Raw genomic sequence first — 17,352 nt, 5'->3', positions numbered from 1 at the left:
GGAGGAGCCAAGACAAGATAAATAAACAGTCAATTGATAGAAGCTCGCACATGAGGCTATCACAACGCTGCAGGAGACAGTGCTGTATGTATTTTGTGGTGTGCTCCGTATATACACTGTAGACATATTGCTGCTAACCTAGAACTTAACTCATGATGGATATAAAATTTCCAACTCTGGAGATCTAAACGAAAACGAGTGGCCAACCAACCAACAGCCACCCAACCAACAAAGATCTAGATTTTCCTCCCCCTTTTACCCCACAAAATAAAGCTGCGAATTACGCGCATTCCCATTTATCTCACTACAATTTCTCCGTACGGCTGATGCCCGCTCGTATTAGCGAATTTCGGCGTGTTAGTGAAGAAGTCGTGCCACAAAACTGCTGTAAGATGCTTGTCTTGAAATGAACGAGAAACGTCATCAATGCTACTCTCCTCCATCCGGCAATTGATCGAAAAGGAATTCGGGAATCATATCTATCAATATCAAAAAGGCCCCCATCTTGGGCGTCGACTCGCCACCGCCCCCCTTTAATATATCGCTGCTAGACACAAAACTAGCCGTATTCGTAATTTGACTGGGCCGTAACACTGGCACCAGCCAATCTTTGCTGGCCAGGTGTTGTTGATGGAAACACACAGATAAAAGAGACAAAATCTCTTCTTCACAAACACACGGACAAACAAACCCCCATTGACTCGTTATCATTTTAAGCTAGTGCTTCCTCTCTCTTTTCTTCTTCTCTCTTCCTTGTTTTCCCTCTTCGTCAGCTAGTTTTCACTCATTTTGCTCGTCGAATCCTAAGCCAGCAATGAATAGCACTGTTGAGCAAGTCATGGCAGACCTGCCGCTTCACCCCTTCTCTCCTTTTGTCGTTGAGCTGCCAACCTACGTTGCCAACACATTTTCGGCGGCCGTCCTGGTATCAATCTTTGCTGCTGGATGCTGTGTCATCTTTCTTGTCACGTATGGCCTCATTCAGCGGATGAGGCCCTCCATGGGCAACGGTGAGATGCTGGTTGCCATGTGGTTTGCCCTCTGCGGTTGCATCCATCTCTTTTTCGAAGGTGAGCGAGCATGTCCAGCTTCCTGGCTATACATAGAATACTCTCATCTAGTTTTCCTGTTTCAATGGAGTCGAATGTTAACATGTATGCAGGCTACTTCTCCTACAATGCCTTCGACATGGCTAGCAGAACAGACATCTTTGGCCAGCTCTGGAAAGAGTATGCCCTCTCGGATTCTCGTTACATGACCCAAGATGCCTTCACCGTCTGCATGGAGACTGTCACTGCTGTTTTCTGGGGCCCCATGTCCTTTTTCTGTGTCTACTTCATCATCGCCGACCATCCGCTCCGCCACCCCTTCCAGATCATCATCAGCCTGGGCCAGCTGTATGGTGATGTTCTCTACTATGCCATCTGTACTTTCCAGGAGGTCGTCAACGACATTGTCTACTGCCGACCTGAGCGATTCTACTTCTGGGCTTACTACTTCCTCTGCAACTTCTTCTGGATTGTCATTCCCTTGCTGCTCATCCGACAGAGTGTTAATGAGATCGCAAGTGTGTTTGCCAAAGTCAAGGCGGCATCTGTTGGCAAGAAGGCGCAGTAAAAAAGGAAGGAGAGCATTGTGCGAGTTCTGCCTGCAATGAGATTTGAGAGGAAAGATTCTTATCATATGGTATAGACAAAAATTGATGCTATTTTTTTTTCTTCTTTTTCTAATTTTGAAGCCTTCCAATCATGACCATTCCATCTAGATGTTGTCCGCTCTGTAAAGCATTCTGACACGTACTTCCTCTGCACCTAACCAAAAATAAAGTGACAAGAACGCCATCGCTATGCAAAAGGATCCAGATATATTAACAAAAGATTTCGTTGACTTTGGTATTATTCCAATTGGCCTTCGATGCCTGACTTGATACCTTCAAGCACAGGACCCCACTGGCTGCTCGTTCTTTGGGTTCGAATCTCGTCAAATCGATCGCTGGCAATTTTGCGGACGAGAAGGGTGTCCTTGGCCTTTTTTAGATTTCTCCCATCACCTGTCGAGAGGTATTCCTCAAACCACGCTTCTTCGGTAGAGTCAAAGGGCAGAAAAGCCAACTCGCCCGCCTGCTCTGATGCTTTATTACCGAGCGTTTCTGCAATCAACTGCCGGAAGAGCTGCTCGCGGGCATGCTCAGGATATGTTCGGGAATAAAGAAGCGCCTCAGTAACATTGGTTTGAGCCATGGCGCCAAATATGAGCTCAAGGGCCTTGGAAGTCTTCAAGACTGGCTGAACGGTGTGGAAATAGGACAGCGCAAGATCATAGTCGCCGTCCGGGGCATTCTGAACCAGTGCGATGATAATATCATCTGCAAAGTCTGATACTAGCGATGGATGGGCGACATATTCCAGAGCGGTCTAGCAAGCTGTTAGTAAGGTCCTCGTTTTGGCGAATCGATTGCTACAAACCGAAAATTCGAGGCCATCCATGTACCACAGCCCCTTCATGAATATCTCGTACTTCTGCGGCATGCTGGAAGCGGAAGCAAAGGTTTCTGACAGAGATGCTTGGCCCTCAACCGTGTCAAAGTCAAGGAGAACATAGTAGATCAAGGACAGCTTGTGGTGCATCGACATGTTGCTTTCGCAAATCTGTTGGTGGAGCTGTTTGACTCCATTGTCGTTCTTGGGAGGATACACCTTGCCTGTGGAATACGGTGTCAGTTGAGAATCGCAGTGCCCATATAAATTCAGCCAAACTGACTTTTGCTGATGCCCAATGCTTTCAGCACACGATCAATGAAGAGCTGTCCACCCAACTCTTTCCGACGCGCCTCGATTTCGTGTATGCGCTTGCGGTCGTAGGGCATTTGAGCTCCCGGTGGGAAAACCTTCTGGTAGTCGGTGTACTCGATCATTGTTGCGGAGGTATTGAGGCAAATCCAAATATTGGGGATTGGATTTTGGAGGAAGAGAAAACGAAGGGTAGTATTCAAGGTTATCAAAAATGAAGCTCTCAGCTCAGGGCAGCTGCAGTCACTAGCTTCGGTGTGCTCTAACTGGAAGGCTGATGCTTGTCGCGACGTCACGTGCAGCTGCTTCTAAGCTTGAGGCGCCGCCAGCCGCAGCGCTGAAGCCACTGAAAGAGAGCCACAGGACAGTGGTCGTGGTGGGGTGCAAGGTACGTACCCGTTGTTTACAAACCACGTATTTGGACATTTCCAAACAAAAGCGCGGGGTCTAACAAGATCGAGATTCTAGCGGTCAATTGCAAGGCCATCAAAATAGCGACAGGCGAGGGCTGTGGATCGGCACTCCAGGCTCAATCACATCGCCCATCTCTCCTTTCATCCTGTCGACGATTTTGCTACTACGAACCGGGGCCTTCGCGACAGCATCTCATTCATCGCATCTGGGCTTGGGAGCGACAGCCCACTAAAACATCATGGCTTCTCGACCACGACGCGTCGCCCAGAGGCGCGCTATTGTCGAGTCCGACGACGAGGATGAAATCTCCATGGCATCCAACACCAGTCGCCAAATCAAGGAAGAGTCACCATTTGAAGAAGAAAAGCCGGCCGTCAAGCGAAGTAGGACTAAGCGCGGATCGGTGCCGCCTGCGGCTGCTTCTGCTCAACCCGCCGCTGCCGTTCGAGTTCGTGGACGCCTAAAGAAAGCTCCCACTCCGGCTGCATCTGAGACAGCTGATAGCAACGACATACTTGGAGAAGATGAGATTTCTCAGGCGGACGTCACATCGACTTCGACGAGGATTCGTGGCCGACCTAGGAAGATTCCGGCTGCAGCCTCAGTCGAGTCTAGTCGGCTTGGTTCAGTGGACGTCTCTCACCTAGATACCACTCTTTCTACGGGCCGTGTGACGCCGGCAAAGCGGAGGAGCATGGCATCACGAAGCTCCATGTCCAGCAACGCATCAGTCGACGACCCTCCGACCCCAAGACCTAGGAATAAGAAAAGGTCGCAGATCGTGCCAGATGATCAACCATCAGCAGGAGAAGAACGGGCTACACCAAAACCGCGAGCTGCCCCGAGATCAAGAGCCAGCACAAAATCCCGAAGCACACCGGCGCCGCAGGAGACGCCAGCCGCGACTCCCTTACCGCCGACATCGCTTGATACACCAGCAACGCAGCTTCGACAGTCCCCTCCGCCAGCAGCGCAGAGGCAAGATTCGCCTTTGGCAGACAATGCACCGCAGTTGCGACAGTCCACTCCTACCGCATCTCAGAAGCAGGATTCGCCTTTGGCAGACATTACATCAAATATCAATGCGGCCAATCTGCTACCGCCGCCATCAGCTGTCAAGCCCAACAAGCCGTCAGAGTCCCCCACGAAGTCGTCGATGGAACCCATTATGGACAAGCCGTTGGATATCGTCCTCAAGTCGCGAACAATGACGATTCCCGTTGTTGAGGACACAACACCAAAGCCTCGCATCGTCATCACGCATTTGATTCTCAACAATTTCAAGAGCTATGCTGGCCGGCAGGATGTAGGACCATTTCACGCGTCGTTCTCATCGGTCGTTGGGCCTAACGGCTCTGGAAAATCCAACGTCATCGACTCACTCCTTTTCGTGTTTGGTTTCCGAGCTAGCAAGATGCGACAAGGCAAGATTTCAGCTTTGATCCATAACTCTGCGCAGTATCCCAACCTCGAGTTCTGTGAGGTTGCTGTTCACTTCCAAGAGGTTCTAGACCAGGCAAGTATTCTCGTCTCATTACAGACTAAAAGAACGCTTCACTAACAGCCTCCAGCCTGGCGGTGGCCACGTTGTTATCCCAGACTCAGAGCTCATCATCTCCCGCAAGGCCTTCCGCAACAACTCTAGCAAATACTTCATCAACAACAAAGCGTCAGACTTTACAACCGTCACTACACTGCTGCGAGATCGTGGTGTAGATCTTGACCACAAGCGTTTTCTGATCCTCCAGGGAGAAGTTGAGTCGATTGCTCAGATGAAACCCAAAGCTGCAAACGAGCATGAAGACGGATTGCTAGAGTATCTTGAAGACATTATCGGAACCTCCAAATATAAGACACCGATAGAAGAGTCCGCCGCTGAGGTTGAAACACTCAACGAGGTTTGCGTAGAAAAAAATTCCCGTGTTCAGCATGTCGAGAAAGAGAAGAACAGTCTGGAAGAGAAGAAAGACAAGGCACTTGCATTTATCCGAGATGAGAATGAGCTCGCTATGAAGCAGTCCGCTTTGTATCAACTCTATATTCATGAATGCAACGACAACATGGCGGTCACGGAGGAGGCGATCAATCAGATGCAGGCCGAGCTTGATGTTGAACTGGAGAAACACGAAGGGAGCCAACAGCTTATCAAGGAACTTGAAGGCAAATACGAAATGGGCAAGAGGGAGTTTGAGATTCAAGAGAAGCAAACCCAGGTCTTGTCAAAAGAATTGGCAAAATTCGAGCAGGAACGTGTCAAGTTTGACGAGAAAAAGAAATTCTTGGAAGACAAGAGAAAGAAGCTCGAGAAAACCATTCGAAACGCCGAAAGGACCGCGGCCGAAGCTGATGAGACAATTGAGCAATGCGGCGCCGATATCGAAACTCGATCACAAGAGATTACGGCGATGGAGACGATGGCAAAGGAAGAGGAAGCCGAACTTACCAACATTCGAGAGAGCATGAAGGGGAAGACAAAAGTCTTTTCGGACCAGATTGCAGTCAAACAAAAGTCTCTCGAGCCGTGGATTGAGAAGATCAATCAGAAGCAATCTTCAATTGCTGTTGCTGAAAGCGAGATGAACATTCTCAAAGAAAAGGCAAATGCTGGTGCCGTTGCCCTGCAAGAGCTCGAGGCCAAGATATCGTCCATCGAAGAAGGCAAAGTCGCCAAACAGAAAGAGCTCAAGGCCTGTCAGACTGAAAAGGCAAAACTGACAAAGGAGGCCGAGAAGATGAAGTCTGAGCTTGATATCCTCGCAGAACAAGAGCCAAAGATAAGGGCAAAGATCTCCAGCGCGCGCCAAAAGGCAGACGAGGCTCGCTCAAGTTTGGCCAATACCCAGACAAGGGGCAACGTCTTATCTGCCCTAATGAGGATGAAAGAGTCAGGTCGTATTGATGGATTCCACGGTCGTCTGGGCAATCTCGGTACCATTGACAAGAAATACGATGTTGCCGTTTCCACCGCGTGTCCTTCACTGGATAACTTTGTCACCGAAACAGTCGAGGCCGGCCAGCAGTGCATCGAGCACCTACGCAAGAATAAGCTCGGCCGTGGCAACTTCATCTGTCTAGACAAACTGCGCCAACGAGACTTGTCACCGATTCAAACACCGGAAAATGCACCGCGATTGTTTGATCTCATCACAGCGAAGGCAGACAAATTCCTACCGGCTTTCTATCACGCTATGCAAGATACGCTCGTTGCCAATGATCTCGCGCAGGCAAATCGCATCGCTTATGGTGCTAGGAGATGGCGAGTTGTGACGCTGGATGGTGAATTAATTGACAAGTCCGGTACGATGTCTGGAGGTGGCACAACTGTAAAGAGGGGCCTGATGTCTTCCAAACTTGTTGCCGATACTACAAAGGAGCAAGTCGCCAAGCTCGAAGAGGATCGCGACCAATGGGAAGCCAAGTTTCAAGAGTTCCAAGAGTATCAGCGAGAGTGCGAGAATACCCTGAAAGAGATCAACCGCAAGATCCCACAGTTGGACACCCAAATGCAAAAGCTTGGGTTAGAAATGGAGAGCGCCACGCGAAACTTGGCTGACATTGAGCGACGCATCAAGGAAGTCGGCAAGGAGTACCAACCATCTGCCGAAGACTCCAAGCGTATTTCAACACTGCAAAAGGAAGTAGCCAAGCTTAACGCGGAAGTGGACAAGCTCCGTGGCGAGACATCCAGCCTCGAAGAGGAAATCAAAGCTCTTCAGAACAAGATCATGGAGCTTGGTGGAGAGAGATTGCGAGCTCAACGAGCCAAGGTCGATTCTATCAAGGAAGAGATTGCGTCTCACCACGAGGAAGTGTCCAAGGCTGAAGTTCAGAAAGCTAAGGCTGAGAAGCAAAAGATCAAGCTTGAAAAGGACTACGCAAAAGCAACCAAAGAGCGAGATGCGGCAGTACATGACCTCCAACAGCTCCAGGACGGCCTTGATAATCAAGGAGAGAAGGCTGAAGAGCTGAAAGCTCGCGTCGAGGAAGCCGAAGAAGGCTTGGCGCTGAAGAAGAAAGACCTGAAAAAGCTCAAGGGAGAGCTAGACGAGAAGATTGCGGAGCTAAACGAGAGCCGTGCAGTGGAGATTGAGATGCGGAACAAGCTAGAGGAGAATCACAAGGTGCTGACTGACAACCAAAAACGACTTCGATACTGGGAGGACAAGCTATCCAAGCTTGCACTTCAGGATATCGATGATCTCATCGGCGGCTCGGGTTCCAGAGCCATCAAGACTGAAGAAGCAGAGGCGCCTGAGATGCCTGATGCTCCGGCAAATGGCGATGAGGATGGCGATGTCGAGATGACTGACGATGATGTCGAAATGTCCGATGTTGAAATCGACGACGCCGCCTCTGACAAGACTGAACATGCCCCAAGCGCGCCCGCTCGCCAACCTGGCCAACTCCCAAGATACACACCAGACGAATTGGCTGGTATGAGCAAGGAGACTCTGAAGGGCGAAATCGCGGCCCTGGAGGAGAAGACACAGAATGTCAATGTCGACCTTGGAGTATTGGCTGAATACCGTCGTCGTGTAGAAGAGCATGTATCTCGTGCATCTGACCTGCAGACGGCAATTGAGCAGCGTGATGCCGCCAAGAAGAGGTGTGATGATCTGCGTCGCTTGCGACTTGAAGGGTTCATGGAGGGCTTCAGCGCAATTTCCTTACGTCTCAAGGAAATGTATCAAATGATCACCATGGGAGGCAACGCGGAACTCGAGCTGGTAGACAGTTTGGATCCGTTCAGCGAAGGAATCCTCTTCAGTGTGATGCCGCCAAAGAAGAGTTGGAAGAATATCGGTAACCTTTCTGGTGGCGAGAAGACCCTGAGTAGTCTTGCATTGGTGTTTGCTTTGCATCACTACAAACCAACGCCGCTATATGTCATGGACGAGATTGATGCCGCTTTGGACTTTCGAAACGTAAGTATGGCTCTGCGGCCATTTCCAAGCCCCCTTTTCGTACTTGGTGACGATAAGACCCTCCTTGCTAACACATGCTACCAGGTCTCCATCGTGGCGAACTACATCAAGGAGCGCACAAAGAACGCACAGTTCATCGTTATCTCGCTACGAAACAACATGTTTGAGCTTGCAGCGCGACTCGTCGGCGTGTACAAGGTCAACCATATGACGAAGAGCGTAACAATAGAGAACAAAGACTTCATCGACAGGCCTCTGACGCTGCAGCAGCAGCAGAGAACACTTGGGGGGAACACAGCCACGGTGACGATCAGGTAGGACTGCCAAGTTGTCCTTTCAAAATAATGAGCAGGGCGACTACATGTTGTTTACGAATGCGATGGCTGATTTATCACGATAGTTCTTGATGTGTCCATGACATACATATATATATGGGAAGAAAGGGTAGGCAGGTATTGTAGGTGTATATGGCGGCTGTCTTTTTTGGGACTTCGACGGATGTCGAGTTGAAAATAACGGGATGCATTTTCTCTCTCTTAATGATTATTGATGAACAATATTCAGCTGAGGTCCCAGGTATGTGAGATGTGAAAAGCCGTGTTCATGTTCCTCTGGCCCCATATCACGAAGCACCCCCTATTTCTCCTTGCCATTCTTGGCTTCGAAGATATTGTTGTCAAGAAAGAGGGAGTTAGACTCTGGTCTCTGGAAGCGAAGGCACTCGCTTCTCGCACTCGCACCAAGCGCACTCGCTTCTCTTGAGTAGCTTCTCCCCAAGCTCCTCCACCAACCCCAGATTGGGCAATGCGAGAAATGTCTTGAACTGCAGCCCTTTTGGAGGTGTGCACATTGTGCCACGTGCCATCGTTCGCACAGCAGCGCCCCTTTAGGGGAGAGGGGGAAGTGCCGGATCTCGCGATCGCCATTGCATGAGACAAGATGTTGATGGGTCTTGGCTCTTGGGTGATGTTGCACGGATGAGATCTTGTGTGACGAGGAGGGGAGGGTGGTTTCGAAACGTGTGAAGGATTGTGGCTGAAGTCCTTAATTTGGACATGTCTGGATTGTGTCAAGGTGGACTGGACGTTCAGCTTGGAAAGTAAGGCCGAGAGAGGGACTGAATAAGGGGTTGGAAGCACATCTAGTTATGCCGAGACACGAGCAATGCCAGCTGTGTCTCGGTGAGGTGCCTGATCTAGGCTCTACTGAGGCTCGGGACGGATTGGTTTATGTGGTTAGATTCAACGTCAAGTTGAAAATCTTGCCTGTTCCTCGATCCTTGTCAGGGGCAACTGAGTGACGGATACAACGTGTCTCGTGTCTTGGGAGAGAGCATGCGAAGCTGTGCAAAGTGCTGAGACGTCGATGCTGTAAATACTGCTCTTTATTATAAATATCTATATATACCGGCAGTATCACCCATCATATACTACTACTTGCCAATGATCAGACATTCTCCCTTCGTTAGCTATTTACTCATCATCTTTTTGTAACAATGCTTCTTTCTGCGGTCCTCTTCATTCTTCCTGGCGTATTTGCCTTTCCTGCGGCGCAGAATGCAGTTTCCTGCTCTCGTGATAGCCTTTATACCTCACTCTCTCGAGATGGCGGGGAATTTTGCTCCAGCATGATGAGGACCCCTTGCGAGGTTTCATCGACTCCTACTCAGTTCACGTCATACTCCTCAGCCAAGTTGTCCTCATACGTAAGTCTTGCTCATTGGTATTGATGATTTGTTTATATGTTAACTTTATCACATAGTGTGCCTGTCTGATGACGACCTGTACTTCGTTTGGAACTGCTGCGCCTAGTGCGACTGGATCTCGGAGTGGCCAAGAGAATGGCACTATATCGTATACTTCGTGGCGCTATTCTCGTGGGCCGACAATTACAAGTGGTGGTACTCAAGCCAGATCTTCGGATGGCGCTGATGGAGGAAGTTCAGAGACTAATAGTGATGGTGGTTCAGGAGCTACTGATGGAACACAAACTTCTACGAGCAGCGATGGAGGCTCTACTGGTCGTGCATCTATTGAGCCTTCGAGCATCTTGGAGTCACCTACTGATCCAATAACGAGTGGCTCTGAGACTGCCTCAACGACCGCATCAGGTATCATCGGTTCTGATACTGGGTCCATGACTGACAAGGCCACGCGTACATCACAAGACTCTTCCCAGGAGACGGCAACATCCAGACAATCTGATCAGAGTGGTAACAACTCTGGCGGCGGTTCTGCAACGGGAACAGGGACCTCTGGTACGGATGGCGGCTCAGCTACTTCGTCTCAGACCTCATCTACTACAGCTACGGGTGATGGTACATCTACTCACGATGGAGGAAGCGGTGGCACTGGAGCAACAGGAACCTCTAGAGGTGGTGGAGGTGACGATACTTCTACTGCCTCTGCAAGTGATCCGAGTAATACAAGCTCCGACATCAGCTACTCTGGAGCTACACCGACAATAACATCTGGAGATGCATCCACAGCCACGGGTTGGAACACCTCAACAGTATCTTCTACACGGGGTACTGAAACTACGGGCTCTCTATCTTCCACGGCCACAGTTAGCCCTGACAACTCAGGGACAGGATCTGTAACCACAAATGCAACGACGACAACCACTCTCACCTCTGCCCCTTTCATTACCCCCAGCGGCTTCAACACCAGCACCATCAGCCCTATTAACGCAACGCAGACAGGGCCCCCTCCTTTACCTGCTGCGAATTTCACACAAGTAACTCGAACAGGTGCCATTGTCAAGCCGACTTGTTACCAAATGCCGGAGCCAGCAGCTGGTTCAACTCGAAGAGCGCTGCTTCATAACACAAAGCTCCGAGAGGTGAACGCAACGATCCCATTCCCATATATCGAGTCCGTCGATTTCCAAGTGGATGGCGTCGACCCCTTATATCTTACACTGCGTGACGCAGCTGAGGGAACTCACTACATCGATGTTTCTAATCGGAGCTACATTGCCATTGTGGATTCTCTTTACAATGCCATGATTATCGATGGTAAAGGCATTCACTTCTCGACAAAGAAGTGTCAGTATGATGTCTCCATCACGATTGATTCCATGTATGAACAGCTTGCGGCGCTTTCTGGGCAAATTTGTTCCGTGGGAGATCGTAAGCGGAAGCGGATGAGCGACACGGACTTCAAACAGATGCTTTACCTGAGAGACCAGTGCAACAATCCAGTCAAGCAGACGGTCAGACAATACCCAAATCTCAAGATTGGAGACACAGACTGCAATGACATTGAGGTTGATGAGAATACCGGGCGATGGCTCTTTGATTGCACATTCCCTGGCTCAGACTCGGGCACCCTGAAATGCGAATGGGCTGTGCGGAACGACATCGAAGAGTTTCTCTTTACCGATCCCTTTGGCGGTGCCTGTCCCGACTTGTCCACCGTCATCACAACACTCGAGGCCAACGGCCAGGACTTTATCAACCCGGAGTCCCTTCGAACCGAGCTCTACAACCAAGGCCTCGACGACGCCCAAAAGGCCGAGGCTAACCTCATCGTCATCTACTACGAACAACTCTGGGAGATCCTCAAGCAAGCATTCTCCAAACTGCGCACTCAACCACCTGGCAAATCGAGCGCCATCCAGGAGTACATCGACGTATACAACAAGTACCGCAACTTCGAAGACGACATCTGCGAGGATCTTCACGCAGGAGACATGCCCCTGAAGATGAGCCTCCGCGCAGGCGTCACCACCATCGACGCCATCGCCAGACTCAACTGGGCGCCCGAGAACCCCAAGCCCTTCAACGTAACAATCCAAGACCCAGCGAAACTTGCGTGCTGCAGCCCCGGAAGCGATTCCCAGAAGAACGAGACGGCGGGGACTTGTGCGTATCCGGCCAGCGCTCACCTTGGCGATACGGGATGTGTTTGCGGAAAGATGGCTTCAGGAGCGTCGGTGGCGTTTGAGATTACGGAGTGTGAGAATTTCGTGAGTGAGTGTAAGGTTGATGATGATTGTTCCAAGGCGGGACATCCGACGTATGTTTGTTTGACTGGGAGTTGTTGTGGAGGGGGTGTTTGTGTTGATCCTTATGAGTGTGCGCAGAATGGAAGTGTGCTGGTGAGGCCGGGCCCCTTTTGAAGAGATTGCTTGAGAGATTGTGCTGTGGGAGAGAAGGGTTGTCTGGTTTGTTTGTAAAGAGTAAAGTGCAGAGTGAAGATGAAGATTGGCGGGACTGATCTTGTGGTTGTTGTCTTTCGTCTTGGGTATTGAATTCACCGAATATTACTTCAAAGCATTTCCCATATATCAGGCCACACATCACTGTCATTATGAGGCACACAATGAGTTGAATCTTTTCAACAAGAAAAAAAAGTCCGATTCATTTAGGCTCCAGGATTCTCTTTGTCCCGGGTATTCATCTAAGCAAATTACATGAAGGCGTTAAAGTAAACCAGACTCCGTCCAACCCATTCCCGTCATACCCATTTTTAAACCTTGGGGGCAGCGGTAGGGGTGATCTTCTTGCCGTCCTTGTTGTAGCGGACACGAGGGGGGGGAGCCCTGTTACGGCGGCCCACGCGAGATCGGACACTATTTGGATTCTGTCAGCGTCAAACATATCTTTACGGGGGAGACGGGGGGAGGGATATATGTTCGAGAGCTGGGACGTGTGTGAACGTCCCAAAGTACAACCAAGGCTCATCTGAAGCACATACGCCGGAAAGGCGCAGTTGTAACACTCCCAGGGGAGACAACGTACCGGACAATCTTGCCGTGGATAGCGCAAGAGACGCAGTACTGCAGCTTCAGGTACATCTTGGGGACAGTGTACTCGGCGAAGACAGAGGCATCGGAGATATCACCTGCAGATACCAGTTAGCGAAGCCAATCTCAGACTGAAGCTGCTTTTGAGAATCGATATTCTCAGGCAGATGGTTTGACATACGGATGGCAGCAGACTCGACCATGTTGCGGATGGTGAAGCGCTTGATCGCCTTATCCTTGGGAGTGCATCGCGAGCAGTTGCTGCAGCGGATGGGCTTGGTGTGGCCGCGGCCCTTCTTGTTGCGGCCGCTGTTATTTTGTTAGCACCATGTCTCGAAGTATCAGATATGATTCTTCTCCATCGTCATCCATCACGAAAAGCTGCTGTTGACGGGGAACATCGAGTGGAAGCAGCTGGACGGATGAATGCCAAAGGACAAGAGGCAACGGATAGAAAGGCGAGGCATACTTGTTCTTTCTCTTCTTGACCATTTTGGCGGTGTCTGGATTGAACTGTTAGATTCTCACGCAGAAGAGAAAAGGAAAGAGAAAGGAGTTCAGCTCACGTACTGGAATTGGTGCTTGTCAAAAAGAAACTCGCGGATCTAGGCTAGGGCTTTCGCGAAAGTATTCCACATCCAATTGCCACAGGCCCAAGTTTTAGTGCCTCCACTGTGCACAATCGGGTATTTTGCTGCCAAATTTCGCGAGGGGCAGGGCACCCATTGCGGAAACCCTAGGTCATGTGACCTCGTTTGCTGGTGCCCGCCGGAGGTAAATTTTCTGGCGCGCCACACCAAGGAAATGTACTGCTCCCTCATCATCCGCAACATCTGAAGATTGCTTAGGACGGCAATAGGTCTATTGTCGAGGTATGTCTGAAAGATGCTGCATTTCTATCTGCCCTCCATGAGCTCCGGGAGCTTCATGAGGGAATCATCGTTGATGTCTCCCTCTTGAATATTGAACATTCTTTTGTTTCCCCGGAGCTCTATTTTCCCAAATCCCGAAATTTGCTCGTTGTCGCGAAGAAATTTGCAACACGGCAATTCTCGCCTTCTTCTCCCCAAATTCAACTCACGCAGGCAATGTATGCTGGGCAAACAAATCTAACCCTTCCAGTTAGGCAAGATGCAGATTTTCGTCAAGACCCTCACGGGGAAGACGATCACCCTTGAGGTGGAGTCTTCCGACACCATCGACAATGTCAAGTCCAAGATCCAGGACAAGGAGGGCATTCCCCCGGACCAGCAGCGATTGATCTTCGCTGGTAAGCAGCTGGAGGATGGCCGAACCCTCTCCGACTACAACATCCAGAAGGAGTCTACCCTCCACCTGGTCCTGCGCCTGCGTGGTGGTGCCAAGAAGAGAAAGAAGAAGGTCTACACCACCCCCAAGAAGATCAAGCACAAGCGCAAGAAGACCAAGTTGGCTGTCCTCAAGTACTACAAGGTCAGCAACGATGGTAACATCGAGCGTCTCCGCCGCGAGTGCCCCAGCGAGACTGTGAGTTCATCCCCTGCAATGATTCCAAATGATTCCAAACCATTGTGGCAAAGCAGCGAGACTAATACGATTTTGCTATCCAGTGCGGTGCTGGTGTCTTCATGGCTGCCATGCCTGACCGTCAATACTGTGGTCGTTGCCACCTGACCTACGTCTTCGACAAGCAGTAAACGACAAAACTTTCAAAAAGGGAAAAAATTTATTGTGGATTGGACAGCTGGAGCCATGGGACTGCCATAACACACAAAGGCGTTGATGTAGCATTAGAGAGCACATCCGGCGGCTTCTGGTAATGAATGCTTGATTTGAGACACGTTTGGAGTTTTCGGAAACTGTAGTTCATGTGACAATGTGCAATGATTGCGGGACCAATTACTCTGTATCTGTGTTGTGTGCCGTCTTTATGACAATGTGATGACTGTCTGTACGAAGTAATGCTGGAGTAATTCTGATAGAGTGATAAGACTCCCCATGAAGCTATCGAGGTACCCCGTGTAATAATTTTCTTTTCCATTTTTGCGCGATCCAAAATTATTCTCGATCCACTTTAACCGAGAGTAGGGTCGTCTGGTATCAACCCCATATTACTGTATGTACATCACCAATTCCAGTATCATGCTTGCACACTCAGGATGCCCCGCGAAGTGGCCAGCTTTTGTAATGTTCACGAAATGGCCAAGTCTGTAATTTGCAGAACTTCAATTCAATCGTGCCTATGCCAACTACCTAGGTTAAATCGACATTGCAACGTCAAGATCGGGTATGCATCCCTTCATATGTACAAATTATCATAGCAAAGCTTCCTTGAACGCCGTTTCCAGATTCCTTTACAACTCCCTCAAAGTGAAGTGCAGATACCACCCCGGGCCAGAGCCGGCCTCCCAATGCTACTCAACCTACTCCGCCTCAGACGACTTGCTCTTATTGGACCTTGTTGCTCCTGTCCTTCATGGGCTTGGGCTCCAAGTATTCCTCAGAATCTTGGTCGAGATCGGTAGAGCGTTCGTTGGCAAGCACGGCACTCAGCTTCTTCTTTTTTGCTGAGTTTCTCGTCGCTCTTCCTCATGTTGCCCTTGTCGCAAGCCAAGGCACCGTCCCCATACTTTCCCATTATCTCAACCCCAACCTCTGGTTGAGCCCACCTCGGTGGAGTTTAATCAGTCGAAGCATCCGAGCACTTGGAGGAGATCTACTCATCCTTGGACTTGGACTTCTTCTTCTTCTTCTTCTTCTCACCGTCGGCGGCATTGGTCATGGGAACATCCTCGTCCTCCTCGTGCTTGCGCTTCTTTTCCTTCTTCTCCTTCTTCTCCTTCTTGTCCTTCTTCTTGTCCTTCTTCTCCTTCTTGGAGGCGGCAGCATCAGGGGCATCAACCATATCCTCATCAAAGGTCTCACCGGCATCTCCGAGAGACTCCATGACGGATTTCTAGATCAAAGTTAGTTCATGCTCAACATGGCAAGAGAAGGGGAGCAGATAAGAAAAGTGTAAACGTACGATAACATCAGAGTTCTTTGTGGGGCGCTTGCCAGTGGCGTAAAATTCCAGACGCTCATCCACTTGCTGCTTGAAGGCATCTCCGAACCGGGTGGAAGGCTCGGCGGAGAAGACATCGATACGAGAAGCCATGGAAGCCTTGTTGGCGACACAGCGGGACATACGACCCTTGTTCTGCTTGCTAGCCTTGGCAATAGCACCAGCGTGGAACAGGAGGCCGAACTTGGGAGTGTTACCCTTAGTCTTGAGAGCACGGAAGAGGGCCTTCTCAGCACCAAGAATCTGCAGAGTTGATGAAGGCAGCTTAGCCAAGCTGGTGAGAGAACCAGCGTGAGAGATGAGACGAGCAGCAACGCTAGATCCGAGCAGGGCCTTCAGGTTGGGCGCGACCTGGTCAAGCTTCTCGTCAAGATAAGTAGAGGTGTTGCGACGGTTATCAGCCTGCTTGATGACAAGGCGAGAGAGCTGATCGATGATCTCGAAATCAGTGCCGGCAAGATCATATCCCATAGAGACCTTGGCGGCATCGATGATGGCCTGGGCCTTCTCACCGTCCTCACCAAGGATAGCGGCGATGTCGTGCAGCTTCTCATCAGTGAGAGTCTTCTTGTTTCCAATGACGCCGACAAGCTGAGCGTAGGTGTAGTTGTCTGAGGTAAATCTCTGGAGCTCGGGGAAATGAGAGCCGTACCATTCGCGAAGGCGCATGAAGAAGCCGTTGACACCCTTGTCCTGGAAATCGACAGTGGCAATAGCCTGGATGATGTGGTTGTCATTGCGGGTGACGTTGAACTTGACCTTGGCACGGGAGTAGGCGTGAGCCAGACCCAGAGAGGCCTTGCTGAGGTCACCAGACTGGAGACCCTTGAGGAGCTTCTCAGCGTGTAGACGAATGCCACGGATAAGTTCGGCAACAACCACGGAGGTTTCGATCGTCTCGATGGAGAGGCCAGGGAACTGGGCCTTGATGGCGCTACCAAGGTTCTTTTCGGCAACACCCAGAGTGATCTTGCTCTTCTTTCCGCTCGTCTGAGGGAGATTGAGCTCAAGAACCGACTTGAGCTGGTCGGAAACGATACCCTCAGAAATCAGGTTGACGTTCTCGAGGGCCTCAATGTGACCACTTTTGCACCCGCGTCAGTCTCCTTTCACCTCAATCGCGGTCACGAAGGAACAAAGACAGTGAATTACCTGAAGGGAGTGAAGTTGACGAGATTGACCATCTTGCTAAACTTGGGCAACTCGTTGACGGCAGTCTGCACCTCCTTCAACTTGGCGCCAACAGCATCGGCCTGGTGCACCACGTTGAAGAGGGCATAGCCCAGGGCGGCTTCGAAAAGGACGTAATCGACGTGCGCCATTGTAATCTCTTCCCGGGCGACGCCGTTAGATTGAGGAACAGAGGTGGAAGAGAGACGCGGTGATTGCAATTGGTTGCCTCGAGTTGGAGTTTTTTCCAAGATCTTCGCAT

General features: G+C 50.3%; 8 protein-coding genes across 8 annotated transcripts; 5 read left to right on the top strand and 3 right to left on the bottom strand.

The window, feature by feature from the left end:
- Window positions 1–838: 838 nt before the first annotated feature.
- M431DRAFT_83308 (hypothetical protein) lies at window positions 839–1,617 on the top strand (the record flags this gene model as incomplete). Its single annotated transcript, XM_024923297.1, has 2 exons — window positions 839–1,070; window positions 1,163–1,617. The coding sequence occupies 2 exons, from the start codon at window positions 839–841 to the stop codon at window positions 1,615–1,617; spliced, it is 687 nt and encodes a 228-aa protein (XP_024775601.1).
- Window positions 1,618–1,895: 278 nt separating this feature from the next.
- On the bottom strand, window positions 1,896–2,914 carry M431DRAFT_82443 (hypothetical protein; the record flags this gene model as incomplete). Its single annotated transcript, XM_024923172.1, has 3 exons — window positions 1,896–2,414; window positions 2,466–2,701; window positions 2,761–2,914. 3 exons carry the CDS (start codon window positions 2,912–2,914, stop codon window positions 1,896–1,898), a joined length of 909 nt encoding a protein of 302 aa, XP_024775600.1.
- A 527-nt stretch (window positions 2,915–3,441) lies between these two features.
- Window positions 3,442–8,446, top strand: M431DRAFT_494364 (hypothetical protein; the record flags this gene model as incomplete). Its single annotated transcript, XM_024917243.1, has 3 exons — window positions 3,442–4,719; window positions 4,775–8,128; window positions 8,213–8,446. 3 exons carry the CDS (start codon window positions 3,442–3,444, stop codon window positions 8,444–8,446), a joined length of 4,866 nt encoding a protein of 1,621 aa, XP_024775599.1.
- A 377-nt stretch (window positions 8,447–8,823) lies between these two features.
- On the top strand, window positions 8,824–9,018 carry M431DRAFT_82961 (hypothetical protein; the record flags this gene model as incomplete). Its single annotated transcript, XM_024923243.1, has 1 exon — window positions 8,824–9,018. A coding segment is annotated over one exon (195 nt), but the record flags the coding sequence as incomplete, so codon positions are not given.
- A 605-nt stretch (window positions 9,019–9,623) lies between these two features.
- On the top strand, window positions 9,624–12,250 carry M431DRAFT_82263 (hypothetical protein; the record flags this gene model as incomplete). Its single annotated transcript, XM_024923144.1, has 2 exons — window positions 9,624–9,833; window positions 9,968–12,250. The coding sequence occupies 2 exons, from the start codon at window positions 9,624–9,626 to the stop codon at window positions 12,248–12,250; spliced, it is 2,493 nt and encodes an 830-aa protein (XP_024775597.1).
- Window positions 12,251–12,600: 350 nt separating this feature from the next.
- Window positions 12,601–13,191, bottom strand: M431DRAFT_83941 (hypothetical protein; the record flags this gene model as incomplete). The annotated part of the gene is made up of 3 exons (XM_024923372.1): window positions 12,601–12,703; window positions 12,873–12,975; window positions 13,059–13,191. Coding segments are annotated over 3 exons (339 nt in total), but the record flags the coding sequence as incomplete, so codon positions are not given.
- An 817-nt stretch (window positions 13,192–14,008) lies between these two features.
- Window positions 14,009–14,553, top strand: M431DRAFT_494360 (hypothetical protein; the record flags this gene model as incomplete). Its single annotated transcript, XM_024917242.1, has 2 exons — window positions 14,009–14,383; window positions 14,467–14,553. 2 exons carry the CDS (start codon window positions 14,009–14,011, stop codon window positions 14,551–14,553), a joined length of 462 nt encoding a protein of 153 aa, XP_024775595.1.
- A 1,019-nt stretch (window positions 14,554–15,572) lies between these two features.
- Window positions 15,573–17,242, bottom strand: M431DRAFT_82550 (hypothetical protein; the record flags this gene model as incomplete). The annotated part of the gene is made up of 3 exons (XM_024923182.1): window positions 15,573–15,812; window positions 15,882–17,004; window positions 17,073–17,242. The coding sequence occupies 3 exons, from the start codon at window positions 17,240–17,242 to the stop codon at window positions 15,573–15,575; spliced, it is 1,533 nt and encodes a 510-aa protein (XP_024775594.1).
- Between the last annotated feature and the right edge of the window lie 110 nt (window positions 17,243–17,352).

The sequence above is a fragment of the Trichoderma harzianum genome (assembly GCF_003025095.1).
Source record: "Trichoderma harzianum CBS 226.95 unplaced genomic scaffold M431scaffold_5, whole genome shotgun sequence".
Taxonomy (NCBI): Eukaryota; Fungi; Ascomycota; class Sordariomycetes; order Hypocreales; family Hypocreaceae; genus Trichoderma; species Trichoderma harzianum.
The sequence above is the reverse complement of the archived record's forward strand: the minus strand, read 5'-3'. Positions and strand labels throughout refer to the sequence as shown.